The sequence below is a fragment of the Netta rufina genome, assembly GCF_964035555.1.
Source record: "Netta rufina genome assembly, chromosome: 7".
In the NCBI taxonomy this organism is placed as follows: domain Eukaryota; kingdom Metazoa; phylum Chordata; class Aves; order Anseriformes; family Anatidae; genus Netta; species Netta rufina.
This window is the reverse complement of record NC_140130.1, coordinates 33,622,446-33,637,715: the sequence shown is the minus strand read 5'-3', so window position 1 is coordinate 33,637,715 and position 15,270 is coordinate 33,622,446. Positions and strand designations below refer to the sequence as shown.

General features: G+C 38.4%; 1 protein-coding gene across 1 annotated transcript in view; it reads left to right on the top strand.

The window, feature by feature from the left end:
* Positions 1 to 13,244, top strand: part of CPXM2 (carboxypeptidase X, M14 family member 2) — a gene marked incomplete at both ends in the record, with an annotated part of 69,151 nt that extends 55,907 nt beyond the window's left edge. The window contains 6 exon segments of the mRNA XM_084289724.1: positions 652 to 848; positions 1,723 to 1,902; positions 2,807 to 3,104; positions 6,544 to 6,683; positions 7,641 to 7,740; positions 12,991 to 13,244. Of these exon segments, the coding sequence (XP_084145850.1) occupies positions 652 to 848; positions 1,723 to 1,902; positions 2,807 to 3,104; positions 6,544 to 6,683; positions 7,641 to 7,740; positions 12,991 to 13,244 (1,169 nt within the window).
* Positions 13,245 to 15,270: the final 2,026 nt, after the last annotated feature.

The window sequence follows — 15,270 nt, the reverse complement described above, 5'->3', positions numbered from 1 at the left end:
GGCTGCTGGGAGGGTGGACCTAGGCACAAATTATAGATTGTGCATTTTGGATCTGTTGTATTTGATGTTTGCAAGTGTTATTCTTACAAAGGACAATTGAATTATGCTTTTTTGAATAGCTAGTGCTTTTCCTAATCATTTCTGACATATTTTGCTGTTGAGTGCAAGTATTGTAGAATTCAATATAATCTTGAAAAATATATGTGAACCTATTTTGTGATTAGTGAAGGAAAAGGAGTGTGTGAAGTCAGAGATCAATCAGATAATGTTACTGGCTGATTATCTTTTCAGAGCCTTAACATCTGTCCAAATGAATTACCAGCAAGGTATTTTTCATGTTATTTTTACACTATCAGAATGTCTAAGATCTACGTTTTCAACTTTCAGCAGGTAATTAAAATTTTTTTTTTAGTAGAAAATGTTGAGATTTTTACACAGTGGCTTTTAGACATTACTGATACTGATGAGCCTGTTGTAGAAAGTGTACAGAAAGTAATTATTTTTTTCTTATATATTTTCACCTATCATTTGTTCAGTTAAGGCATTTCTCTAACCTGTCTTAAGTGAATAATTGCTGGTTGACATCAATGAGTTTTGAGTAGATCCTTGATCTGCTGTTCTGACTACAATTCTGGCCCATGTGTTTGACAGGTGAACCAGAATTTCGGTACATTGCAGGAGCTCATGGGAACGAAGTGCTTGGACGTGAGCTAATCCTTTTGCTGATGCAGTTCATGTGTCAGGAATACCTTGCTGGGAACCCACGCATTGTCCACCTCATTGAGGATACAAGAATTCACCTTCTTCCCTCAGTCAACCCAGATGGATATGACAAGGCATATAAAGCGGTAATATGGAGGAATTAATTAGTTCAGTTAAGTTAATGAAACAAGCAATTTATTCTTATTTTTTTTCCAGGGATCAAATTTTACAAGCAATCAGAAGAAATAAGCTCAAAAGATAAAACCAAAATCATGCAAGCAAAAATAAACCACTGGAACTTACCTGGGGAAAAAGCATGAAACAATTTTTTTATGTGATGTGGGCTAGTATGAGGAAGTACATGGAAAGGAGGGGCACTAAGACTGCCAGAACAAACCATACTGAGGTGTACAGATCAGTGGAACACCATTATGGAAAACAGAAAATTCATGCAGCCTGTTTCTCATGGGACACCAAACTTAAGCCTATGAAAATTTGTGTATCTCTGCAGCTAAAAATTAATAGTGTACCTTTAAGAAGCGCACGGTGTGTCAGGCATTGTAATAATTCAGTCTGGAAGAAGACAGACAGCAGAAGGAAAAAATTCAGGGGCTCTATTCAAATGTACTGGAAAATCTTCCAGGACAGTCTATAGCTGCAGACTAGAATACAAAAGCTGCACTCACAGCCATAAAGGGATATGTTATCATCTCTAGTGCAACTCTGGAAAACCTGTCTTCAGTAGAAACCTTGAAAACAAAACAGAATGTTTTGTCTAGCCCCAGGTAATTTTTCCTGGCTTTTGTTTTATCTTATTCAAGGTTTCATGTAAAATAGGAAAAAAAAAAAAAAAAAAAAAAAAAAAAAAAAAAAAACAGTTAAAAATTAATTTGTCTTTCTAGTTCTCTGTATGGAATTACCTCTGCCACATCCCCAAACTCTTTTCTGGGGGACCACATGTTGTCATGTTCTCAATGAATTTTTCTCCTTTTTTTTTTTTTTTTTTTTTTTCATTCTAAGGGTTCAGAATTAGGGGGCTGGTCTTTAGGACGATGGACTCAGGATGGCATTGACATCAACAATAATTTCCCTGATTTAAACTCTTTGCTTTGGGAGTCTGAAGATCAGAAGAAGAGCAAAAGAAAAGTTCCAAACCATCACATTCCCATTCCTGACTGGTACCTGTCTGAAAATGCCACTGTAAGTAAAGCTGGTTTTGGAGAGAGGGGAATGCAAAGTCCAGGGCAGGTTGAAAGACTGAGCTTTATGCTTCTCAGGACCATGAGCAGCTCGTAGCTGAGGTTGCATACCTACTCCAAGCTAATTGCTTAGGCTTCCTTGATAGTCAATGGAAATAAAATTATACTTTAAAGTATAATTAGGTCCCATGCAGAAGCTGCTTGGGAAGGGAAGGGAGGGTCTTCCTGGAACATCATCTTTTCCCTGGGCTATTTGAAGAGCCTGGAGGAAGTGGTAGCCAAATTTGAGGCTGAAGCAAAGTAAGGGAAACACGCAGCAGGGCCCAGATCTGTGAACCAGGCTTCTCCATATCTTTGCTGCATGGATGAGCTCTATACCAACTTAGTCACCATGAAGGTTTCTCCTATTTTTATTTTTTTTCTTGATGTTGTTTAAAATAACATAATGCAAAACTACTGCAGTGGCTTATGTTAGCCATGTTTAAATTTAACTTACTTTTGCATGGCATTTTAAGTAACTGTTTATAGTGGCTGAGCTTCTCCTGTTTTGTGGGAAGGCACTTAACTGTGACAGTTCCATGGGCCTTAGAATTATTTCCATGCTTAAAATCACTCATTTTGAGCACTTGTTTCCTCTGATGCCAGTGGGCACAGTCTGATATCTTTCTTGGTTGGTGCTTTAGATTGTTCCTTTTGCACAAATTACAAATGTTAAGGTTGTGTTAGTTTTTGTAGATTGTCACTGGAATTGAAGATGAATCTGGCAGGCACCATAATTAACTGAAGCTTTTCTTCTTGGCCACATGTCTTGTGCTGGCTGCTCACTCCATGTTTAACAACTCCCTGTCTACCTTTGAAAGAAGATTATCAAAACGCACAGGTTAAAACAAAGCTCTTTCTCACAGGTGGCAGTTGAGACACGAGCAATAATCGCATGGATGGAAAAAATTCCTTTTGTGCTGGGTGGCAATCTGCAGGGAGGAGAGCTGGTGGTGGCATACCCCTACGACATGGTGCGGTCCCTGTGGAAAACCCAGGACTACACACCCACCCCAGATGACCACGTCTTTCGCTGGCTTGCATACTCCTATGCCTCCACACACCGACTGATGACGGACGCGAGGAGGAGAGCGTGTCACACAGAGGACTTCCAGAAGGAGGACGGCACGGTTAACGGGGCATCGTGGCATACTGTGGCTGGAAGTAGGTGTCTGTGGAAACTCCCTTGTGGTGTTACCCTGTTGAACGTGATAATGCCATCACTGCGCGCTATTCATAGTGGGGGTAAAGGTGGTGGAATGTGCTCCAAGAGGAATATTTCCTCATCTGAAAGCCTGTCATGAGGTATTAGCAAATTGACAGAGACTGTGTCACTAAATACCCAGTGACAATTTCATTTACTACGCAGGTTTCCAAAAGTTCATGAGCAATTTATTTTGTTTATTATGTTAATTTCTGTTTTCTATATGTTCTATATATTTAACTGGGGAAATAACAACACAGCCCAAACCCTTTGGCAAAATGCTGAGAGGTTTCACCTGCTATCTCAGAAGGTGTCATCAGAAATCTGCTGCCAAACTGCAGAGGTAGTCAGTGTTACAGCCGAGGTAGAGACTCCCAGAGGGGCCTGGGCCCCCTTGGTAATCCTCAGACAGGAAAACTATGATTTCAGCCTCTGTTCACTGCATTCAGTTGCAAACTGGCCCCCAGTGATGTTCATTTGAGTTGTAATGACGTGCCACAGAAAGCTACTGCTTCCTCGTGACCCTCCTATCTGTAAAAGACTTGGACCACTTGCGATTAAACTTTGACCAGGCTCCACAAGCATTTTTGCTGCCAGAATAAATTACAGACTGCATCATTTGCTGTGTGCCCAAGCCTGTCTCCCTGTCAAAGAGTGCAAAGGGGAAACTGTGTCCTGTAGTGCAGACAGAGCATCTATTTCCAGGGAAGCCCAATTAAATGCACATTATTATCCCCAATAGGTACAGTTATCTATGAGTGTACACTCAAACTGGCTCTGAACAGGCACTCTGCTGAATATCACAGTTCTACTCAAAAACTGCTTCTAAGTGACAACATTTTCTATGAAATTAAGAAGCAAGCAGCGTACCTGCCACCACTTGAATAACAGTAAGAGCCACTGCAGACCTAATGGCAAACAGCTGCAAGAAAGCAGCCGTGTGGACATGTTTTTGTTGGAGCTGGCTCTTGTTTGTAACTTGCAGGTAGTTTCACTGCATAAACATTTCTCGGTTTTGGACGTATCTTTTACATTGGCCTGTGTACAGTTAATGCTGGCCAGCCATTGATGGCTAGAGCCAAGAATTAACTTTTCAAATATTTTTTCGGGAGGTTAAAAAGTGCTGGGTGAAGTTGGGGGGAAGAAAGATTGAACTGCTCAGATCATAAGGCCAGTGTCCAATGATACATTTCTATGCATTTCTGCAAATTCTAAAAAGAAACAAAAAAAACCCTCCAAACTCTTAATGCCAACTTGACTGCTTAATTATCTAATTTATGAGCTTAATTTTCCTAAGTGCTACAGAAACATAATTATGAATCAATACAGAAAAGATGGCACTGGCCATGTCACTGACAGATATTGCATTAAGTAACATTAAGTAATGGTGTGCAATATAGATGGTGAATAGTATCTTGATTTCTTAGTAACAATTGCATATTGGATTTGGTTCATCTGTTCTGTTTTATTGAGTTAGGATGTTTCTCATTATATCGTACATCCTGCTTTATGCCATTATAATAAGTCTTCCAAGATTGTCTTTGAGAAAAATGCTTGAATATTGCTTTTACCTTTGTTCTTTACACCTTGGATTCTAGACTAAACCTCACAATATTTCTATGCAAGCTCACCCTACAACCTGCAGGATGGTTTTGGATGTTTTCTCTACATAGAGAAATGGAAGAGAACAATTTGTATGGCGCTTATATAAATATTTACACACATACATATACATACATGTGCACATATATATAAACACATTTTACAACAGTTATTCAACAGTACCTTGCAATGTAAAAGGTTATTCAAATATGATTCCAGGTTTGTACACAAATTTCTCATGGACGTTTTTCATTCCATTTCCTCTGTTTTTCTATGACTCTATATATGTAGTTATGTAGGTCACTCAGCTTTCTGTTTACTTACCCTTTAGTTCAATGCATAGCAGTTTCTTCTCCAAAGAGCTGCTTGCTTAATGCCTGATGTCAAGGTGACACACCTGCATATTGCTGGCAGTGGGCTGCCCCCATAGGTTTGCTGAGCTTGAAGCTGCCCTTCCTCTCCTTCCTCAACCACTGTGTTGTGTGGCCTTGCAGTGGCCATGCACATAAACCTTTTGCTGCTCATACCATGAGAAAAATTTGTAAGGGATTCTTCTGATTCCTTTTCAGCACTAGAGAGTCCCTAGAGCAGTTGGTACACCACAGATATCAAACATATCCCAGTGCCTTTGAAAGCCAACCATACCATTTCCTGCACGTATTCTGGATGGCAATGAATTCAAATTTTTCAGCAGCTTGACATTATAATATTTCTGCAGTGGATGAACTGCACAAAGACACAAAACAGATGAACATTTTTTTTTTATTTATTTATTTCCAGTGTTTTTGAGGCTGGATTTGCCTGTTCAGACATTACATGGAAAATTGCTCTTGGCAACATTATGCCATTTTCTAAAATATGTGTATTAAAACTGATCAATTACTGTGGGTTGCAAAACATCTCGCAATAGACTAATCAGGGTGCGATATAGTATGTGAGGGGAAAATAACTGTGACTGTTTCTCAAATGGAAGGGAAGCACATTTATGCAGAGTAGCATATGCCACTGTCTGATATTTAGGCTTTTTCCATCAACAAATGCAAAAAATGTAACATCTGTATTACATAATCCTCCCGCTCTGCACCCAGAAGGCACTGAGGGCTCGTTAAATACTTGGCTACTGCTATGTGGTAATTGGACAGGACAGGAATTTTTATTTTCTTTAACTCTTTCCACTCAAAACTGCTTGGTGAAAGCATTTCCTGCTTATCTTTGGCATTGTAAAGGATAACACCTAATGTCATTAATAAACAGTTATTTAAGTATTTTTATTATTGAATGTAATCTTCTTGCTGTAGAGAAAGACCTACTTTCCTAACATCTTTCTAGTATGCTCCAATCTTCACCAGTATCTTGTAAACTTATCCCAGATAAGGTTTCTATTTTATTTTATTTTGTACTGTTTTCTGCTAAATATCTAACTCCTTTAAGTTTTATGATGGCAAAAGGGCACAGCTCTATGCATCAAAGGAATTGAGGATGCAGTGCTGGGGCGAACCAATGACCCTGGCACTGACCTATGACACTGTGGTCTCGTGCCCTCTGTTTTAAGCATATAGAGGAGATGCTGTCTTTGCTCTGCCATTACTCTGGTGCTTTGTTACAGGAGACAAGGCATTCCTGAAAAAAAGATTTTCCTTGCCAGATCTGCAGACTAAGCCAGCTAGATAAAAATCTCAGTTTTTGCTTGAAAAAGTTGTTTACTGCACATAAAATCACCAGATCTGAATAATAGATTTAAATAAATAAATAAATAAAATTGTTTCTTTTTTTTTTTTTATCCCTCCTTTCTGACAGGCATAAATGACTTCAGCTACCTGCACACAAACTGCTTTGAGCTGTCCATCTACGTGGGCTGTGACAAGTATCCCCATGAGAGCGAGTTGCCTGAAGAATGGGAGAACAACCGGGAATCCCTGATCGTTTTTATGGAGCAGGTATTTGACAGAAGAACAACTCCTTAGTAATTTGGTGACTCCTTTCAGACTGAAAGAGTTTAAGGAATAGCTCTGGCTTTCCCTGAGGTTGCTGTGACCGTTTGTGTTGAGCTTTATTGGGGCTGAGGCCCAGTGGAGCAGTGATGTTGCTGTGATGAAAAGCAGGAGCTGAGTCACCTGCTGCTGCCTTCAGCATCTCCCAGCCCTTGCCCCTCATGCTGTACCAATGCTGTCGCTGAGGTTTTCAAAGCAGTCTGGGGTTTCTGATATATTTCTTACATGGCTGTAATTAATGTCCTGCTCTGGCAGAAGTTTCTACACAAGCTGCTAGGTAGCTTTAGGAAGTCAAATGTAGTTTTTAGGCTTCATGCTCACATTGTATCACCATGGAGGAGAAGCTGTCTGCATTGTGCAAATATTTCAGCTGTAACTGTGCTTATGTGAAAAACAGAAATGGTCACTATAATGTGAAGTCTGTGCCATACAGTCCCTGCATTTTTACTTGGATAACATCATCCCTTCAACTTCATAGGCTATTTCAAAGTAAGGTTTCACTAACACTTTGTGCTTCAAGTGATAGAAATTGCATGATTATTGATATTTATTAAAGAAAGTTTAACTGTAAGCAAAGCTGGCATATAATTTCTGCCAGACTGTCTTAATTTCAGAGGACAAAATAACAAAGCTTGTTAAAATTTGGTAAATGTGCCATAGAGCTTGCCAGAAAAGAGCACCTAAAAACCCTTTATGTTTGCTTTATCTGCTATTTTAATCTGTTTCTTGAATTTGATGTTTCTAGGATCCCAATAGACATTGTAAATTGATTCACAAGCGTGAACCCCAAAACAGGAATAAGACGCGCGTAATTGACATGAGGACTTAATGAATTGCTGTATCTTCCTGATGATGGCACTGCTCATTGCTGTGTAATGTTTATTTATTTATTTCTCCTAATAGGTCCATCGGGGCATCAAAGGCATAGTGAAAGACGTACATGGAAGGGGAATCCCAAATGCCATTATTTCGGTAGAAGGTGTTAACCATGATATTCGCACAGGTAAGAATAATAAAATAGTTTTAAAATAAAAAGTCAACACAAATTAATAAATTTATGGTTAAAAAACAAACAGAAAAAAAATAATAACTTCACTGCAACTTTGAAGTCTTTTTTTTTTTTCCTGAGGAAAACCAGCAGAGAGATAATCCAAGGAGTGCATTGCAGAAGGGATGGTATTTGGGGGGCTCTTTCTCTCCATGGCATAGCTGCATAGATGAGAATAGAACTATGGTTTCCTTTTGGACCCTGTTCCTCTTCTTCCCACCTCTTTTGAAGTACTGAGCAAATATCCCTGTATCTACCCAAAATCTACAGCCAGAGTAAGGCTGTGTTAAAAGAGAAGTCATTCTTCCTTTTCTCATGAAAAGATAATGCAGCTCTAACACAGAGTAACTGCAGCACAGCTAAACAAGGCTGTAGTAGTAGCTCGTTGCACGGAGTGCTTCTCTGGTTATGGGAATGTGTTGGAGATATGATCCAGAGCTGTGTCCAGAGGAGGAACAGCTGCTACAGGGAAGAAGAGTTTCACACGCTTCAGAGTCTTCTGCAAAGCATCATAAAAGATAGCCTGATGGGGCTCAGCTGAAACAAGGACTTGAATGGGTGGATTGCAGCCTGGAGAATTACTGTTCTATATGTATTTAAAAAAATAAATAAATGGACAAATGGACAGATGCCTTGTTTGTACAGCCTTGGTCTATACCAAGACACAGATGTTTATATTCAGAGTAAATTCCAGGCCTATTTAATTGCCTGGCAAGGAGTCATGGTTCTAAATAAAGTACTGCTTTAAATAGATACCAGCAATGACAGGATTAATGGTAATACCCAAAAACTGTTGTTGGCAGGTTGGGGGCTGGATAGTGTCCATTGGCTGCTGTGGTTGTGTAGGTCCTATACAGTCCTTTATGAAATGGTCATTGCTGTGCTTGTGAGCTCTGTCGTTAGAGGATCCAAAGAAAGTATGGAGCAGGGAGAGGAGCACGGGGAAGGAGATAGCCAAGCAAGACCTGTCGTTAGCAAGAGTCTGTCTAATTGCTTGCCGCTGAGGTACAGGATGGCACACTGATCTGTTGGCTGATTCCAGGTTATGGAGCATCACAGAGCGTTAGATAAGAGACTTCCAACTCTTCAATGTTTTATCTGAGCAGATAATAATTTTGAAATATCTAACTTAGTTTACAATTAATTTTACTTCAGTGCTACCATGTCTCTGTTGTTAAAGAAAACATTGGATGGCAGATACTTAATTAGGCAATAATGACTCTTCCTTAAATATTTCAAAATGGGACCAGTGGGAAATGATAGTGGGAATGAAAGTAATCAGCTGGTCTTCCCTGTCTTGGAAGACTGCCATAAACGGTAGGTTGCACTGCTCTGGTAATGGAATTAACATATTACTCTGCCTGAGACCAAACAAATGCAAGAGGAAATTAATCTCCAACTCTGTATGCTGGATTTCTACATGAAAGAAAGATCAACTGTTTAAAAACAGTGGACAAGCATATGGAAAGAAGCCCTGGTAGCATGGTAATAACTGTGCAAGGTTCCAGAATGCAGTTTGTAGCACTTGGGAAGCTTACAGCTCTTTGGATTAGGTGTTGAGCTGAACTTCTGTGGTTAAGGTCAATCTGAACTTCTTGGTACAAGCAAATGTAATTGGTTCATAATTTTTATTTAATGAGAAATACTGAATTTGACACTGCATTTGGGAATCACTTTATAAATGGGAACATGGGAGTTCTATCTTGTTTTATATTACACAGATAATGTACATGTTGGTTTTGAAACAGCAGAATTTATGGTGCAGGAAAAAAAAGCTAAAATGACACACAGCTTCAGAGAAAGAAGGCAAGTTGTCAGAATTTGCCTTTCATTTATACATTTTAAATGAAAAATGAATCAATTTAAAAGTCTGAGTTGCCTTGATATAAAAATAGTTCAAGTGGAAGAAAAATCGTGGCCACTATCTTTATTCATGTAAATTTTGTTTAAAGTGATCTAGGCTGTAAGGTACCTGCTTTTTCTTTGGTACGCTGATGTTGTTGATTACCCTGTACAGCAGACAAAATTGTGTGAAAAGGCCTTTTAATAATATTTATTTGTTTGAGAACATTTCTCTGCTCTTTTCTGTGGACAAAAAAAAAAAAGAAAAGTGCACAAAAAGTCCTTTATTTTCTCTTGAAAGTACAATATATCTTATTGAAAAAGGATACTGGTGGCACTAAGCTGATAATATTAACAGGCTAATTGAAATTATTGATTTAGAGAGCAAGAGCTTTATGGAAAATTATTCCATTTTCTTTTGATGTAGGTGTAATTATTGCTTCACTCTGATTGCATGGTGTTACAGTTAGATGTGGACTATGCTCTATGAGATAACCTTCAGAAAAGAGTTCATCGATTGGATGGATAAATGCACTAGACACCCTTTTTTCCCCACGTTGCAAGTGCAGGCAATTATTTGGGGTGCCTTCTCGATCCCACTAGCAGAGGTCAGTGGACTTTCCATTACCAAGAGGGAAAGGAATTTGTAAAATGTTTGTGACTTACTATGGCCTCTGGGCATATCAAATCATATGCCAGTGGCATCATCCCAAGTATCTGGCAAAAGGTTATATTTTTTTATATCACCTGCTTGTTTTTGCACTGCTTTAGCTCATTATTTTTTTTGGATGGGTAGGTCGAATGTGCCCTGTTACCAGAGTAGGAAGCAGACTTGAGGAAAGGACCTCTCAATACAGAAATTAGCCCACTGCAACCTTTTCATGATAGTACAGATCCTCTCCTCCCGCACCCACTGGGCAGCTGCAATAATTGCTGCAATAAAAAGTAACTGGAAGGTGTAATTTCTAGTGTTTTAACTACTTGTATATACTAACAGGAGGTAAACAAGCAAGCCAAATGTCATTACAGAAAAAAACACCTTCCAAAAGCACCATTGCCTAGAGATCTCTCTTGTGACACCTCCCATCACTGCCTGTGTGCACACATGCATGCACCCACAGAAACAGAAGCCACTCAACCTGTGGCAGCCTCTGACTGCTTGTAGTAAACAATTCAGACAATGCTAAACCTGGAGTATTTAGTGTCTTGATCAAGAAATGTACAGTTCCCTTCTAGTGAAGCTTTTCTGTACTGGAGCCTTCACCAGAAATCAAAGACAGATGCACATTTCTGTATGATTTTTGCAATTAAGCATAATTAATTTAATTTCACACAGTGTTCAGAGAAAGATTTATGAGTATTTTGGTAAACTTGATATGCTTTCAGCATACATTATGTAACCAAACTGAAAGATTTTGAAGTACCATTTAGTTAATATTTAATAGCATTAGTCTCAGCTAAGCATATTTCTAATGTTATAATTCTCCAGGTTTTTTCTTCTTGCTGACTGCCTCTTCAGCAGAGAAAAGTTAAGTTTTAGTTATTGTATGCACTGGCGATGCATCACCATGACTAGATTTCCTGGGACCTCTGTAGATAACAGCGTATTAGGATAATTTTTATAATGTCTTTAAATTCATAACATTTAGTTAAAGTCATTTAGTTGTAAAAGGTTGATTGATCCTATCAGGCTCAAAGAGCACCCCTCTTAACTAGAGTGTTTCTGGAGTTGTCTGACACATCTAATTTCTAATATGTATATTATGTATATATGCTACATTTTTATTTTACCTGAGTGGACATGAAAATTTCTTTCTAGACCCAGCTATTGGATATGGACTCAGCCTTCTTCCATTGGAGACTGTTATTTTAGTAGTCTTAATATTTGATAAAAGTGTCTGTATTTTTAATTGTTTCTCTTGCCATCTGCTCTGATTTTTTTTTATTTATTTTTTACCTTCTGCATCATTTAACCTAATTTAAAAAAAAAAAAAAAAGAAACAGAAAAAAACAAACAAACAAACAAACAACCTTACCCTTTTAGTCTGGTATTAAATTCTGGGTGATGACAGCTGACAGAAGCACTAATGTGTAGTTACTTGTGAATGAAAAGGAGGTAAAATGCATCGTGCTTAACAGCTTAATATCCAAATGTGTAATGGTTTCCTTGTGGTGTGTGAACCTGCAGATTTTTTCCTGGCTTTGTGCAGGGTTGTGATGAACTGCCTGCTAAACTTGTCAAAAAATTATGGGTCAGCTTTGAATCCCAGGGGCTAAAGCCAACATCTGAGCAGGGATGAATTCACAGCCACAAGTTGGGGGCATGCAGCCTTCACTAGGGTGTCAGTGGACCTAACAATAAAGGAGAACTAAATAAAGTGTTCCTCAGAGGATCCTTTCAAAGAGTGCTGTTCCTAAGGTCTTGAGAAAGAGCAAATCTAGACCTTGGCCATCACCAAGTAAGGCTGAAGTGGCTGAAAGAAACACCTGAGCAAGGTGGTGTGCAAGAACTAACAGTATCAGGTGTGCTTGCACACAATTTCACGGTTGCAGTCAAAGGCTGCAATATCAGGGTATAGTAGATATTGCTGTTTTGCTAATGCTTGCTGCTTGTAAACACTTTCTATTTTACAAAGGCCTAAATTAAAATAATTTTTCTTTAAACAGAAGCCAGCTAGACTGATTTTTTTCCCAAATATAATATTTTCATACAAATTGTCTTTAGTTTTTGCAACACTACATTGTAAGCAACCCAAGGCTAGTGATAGTAGGGCTGTCAGTAAATGTTAGTACTAAAAACAAACAAAAACTTTGTATGCAAGATGTTTTATTTCTATTTCTATATATATAATTGCATATTTGAATATGCACAGTGGGTTTTCCCCGGATAGGCTGAAAAATTAACTTCAGATATTGATATTTCATTGTTTTTAGTCCTCAGCGATGCATACTTTCTAGTTAAAATATTATTTTAAAAGAAGTCTAAAACCATCCTAGTGTATATATGGGTAAACCAAGATGAACGGAAAGGAAAGCCCTGATTCAATGAGGTGTTAAAATACAATGTTTTATGCACAAGTGATTTAGTTGATCACAGTGACTCTGTTCATGCATTTACAGGTAAGCAAGTGGTGAAGTACCCTGATGAATTATAGTTTGTAGGAAAAATAGCATAATAAAGCTCAATGTAAGATTTTATGGAAGAGGATGCTTAGATCTCAGAGTCGATATGGTACACACTCTCACATAGCCCCACCACCAACCTATGTGTGTACAGGTGGTCTGTCCAGGACCTCATGTAATGCAAGTAGGTCCCTGCTTAAGAAAGGAGCCCTGTCCTAAAACTTTCCTTTTTCCAAACAGGAGCTGATGGGGATTACTGGCGGCTTCTCAACCCAGGGGAGTACGTGGTCAGCGTGAAAGCAGAGGGCTACACCGGCGCCACCAAGACCTGTGAGGTGGGCTATGACATGGGAGCCACCCAGTGCGACTTCACCATCTCCAAAACCAACATGGCGAGGATCAAGGAAATTATGAGGAAATTTGGGAAGCAGCCGATCAGCCTGTCCCTGCGGCGGCTCCGGCAGCGGGCTCGGCAGTGGCGGCAGCGGAGATAGGCCTCGGCTCTGCCTTGATCAGCCCAGCTGTAGCAGTAGTGAGAGTTATGTAGTCCATCTCTTCATACGCATTTTCCTGCACGAGGCCTTTCTGTTAGGGGAGCTGGATGTGGGTTTGTCATTTTGGAGAAAAATTGGAAACAAAATTCAGTTTGAGTTGAAGAGAAATAAGCCCCAGTGTGTGGGGGGAGAGGCGGAAGGAATGTAAAAAGATGTTTTGAGTTAAACTGAAGTGATTTTTTTTTTTTGCCTGTGGATTATTTAATCCTTTGTAAATCTGTTTTCTTTAAATATAGAAAAGAAAAAAAAAAGAGATACTTGTACATGAGAAATGTTGTTTTGAAAGAAAAAAATGAAAAATGGTGTTTCTAAAGTATAAAATTGATATATTTTTGCAATTCAAAAAAGTTATGACACTCTTTACATTTTATCCACATATGGGAGGAAAGCTGAGAGGGCACAGTTTCTGCTGAACATTATTAAAATGTGTCAAATTTCAGTCTCTTTCCCTGAAAGAGACTTTTGGACAAGCATCATAATCTGATTGCTGAACTTAATGCCCAGAACATTTTCTCTTCTGGTTTAAAAAGCTGTATTTTCTAAACCTCTAAAAAAAAGTTGCTTGATAAACATCACTGCAGCACTGTGCCATAGCACATCCTCTCTAATCCAGGAGAAGGACTCAAAATGAAGCTTTCATCATAGATGCAGGCTTGGTCATGGGCATGTATATAGTTCACAAATCCCCTGGCAGCATCTCTTTTCTTGATTCTGGCCTGCCTATAAGTGCCTTTTGTGCTCACGCACACCTTGTGTCCCTGTCTTTCATAACGTGCAAAAGATTCCATGTTCCTCTACATGGTCTCTTCATCTTACCACTACAGCTACTGCTTTTCTGGCCTCACTACTCTTAGTGCTGGATTTCTGCTTTTTTATTGCCTATTAAGTAACAAAGTTGTACAGCAGAATAGGATTGAGGTTTGGTAAAGATGCAGATCAGATCTAGGAAAGAATGAACTAAATAAACACTCATCAAACCATCAGCTGGTGAAAATCAACTTTGCTCTGTCAGCTTCAATGTCATGACCTTAGTTATACCAAAAGAAGGGCCAGCTGTACCTTTTTAGCCAGTCAAAAGTCTGTGGATAAACAAACATTTTTAATATGCATGGTAGTGAGGCTGCAATGTACACTTTCAAATAGAGTTTGTTTAAAACTTTTTAATTGCTATTACAGTTCTTGCCTATCTTGATATGATTCTTGGAAAAGACGTTCACCCAACTATCACTCAAAACAGGAGAAATAAACTAAATAGAAAACTTACTGTAAAAATATTGCTTGCCATCTGTACTAAATCTTTTTTCTTGTCAGCAAAGAATCTTGTAAACACAAAAGGCAAAAGATTTCAGAATGAATAATATAATCATGAACCCTTGCATAATAAATAGTCCTATTATTAAATTTCATAGACAATTCCAGCCTATGCTTGTTCTGCAAATTCCATTAAATAACAGCAATGTATTTGACAGCAAAGGCACAAAGAAAATAACAGGGTGCACACATAATTTTCTATAACTGAAATTATGGAACTCCAGCTCCTAGTCAGCATCATTTAAATTAAATAATAGATGTAAACAAATAATCCAATCATCACATTAGCATTTTGAATGATATTTTACTTTTTTCACTCTATTTACCACCTTTACAACATTCTGTGTTCCATATTTTTATTTTGAGCTACAAACTTAACAGCAAAGTTGTCAAGAAGGTTTTTTTTTAGCATCTGAGAAAGGACAAATGATATCTTTTTTTTTTTTCAGGTAATGATGAGAAACTTTTTTTTTTTTTTTTTTTTTTAATCAGTGACAGCATAAAAATTTTCCTGCTAATTTGCCAGCATGCCTGATTATTATTTTTTTTTTGTTATGAACTGATGAAGTTCCTTAGGTAGCTTCTTTCTTGAATCCTGTGAAGTCCCAGTCATTTTGCTGGGGGGTTGTTTGCACAAAGATGCAAACAGGGAAAT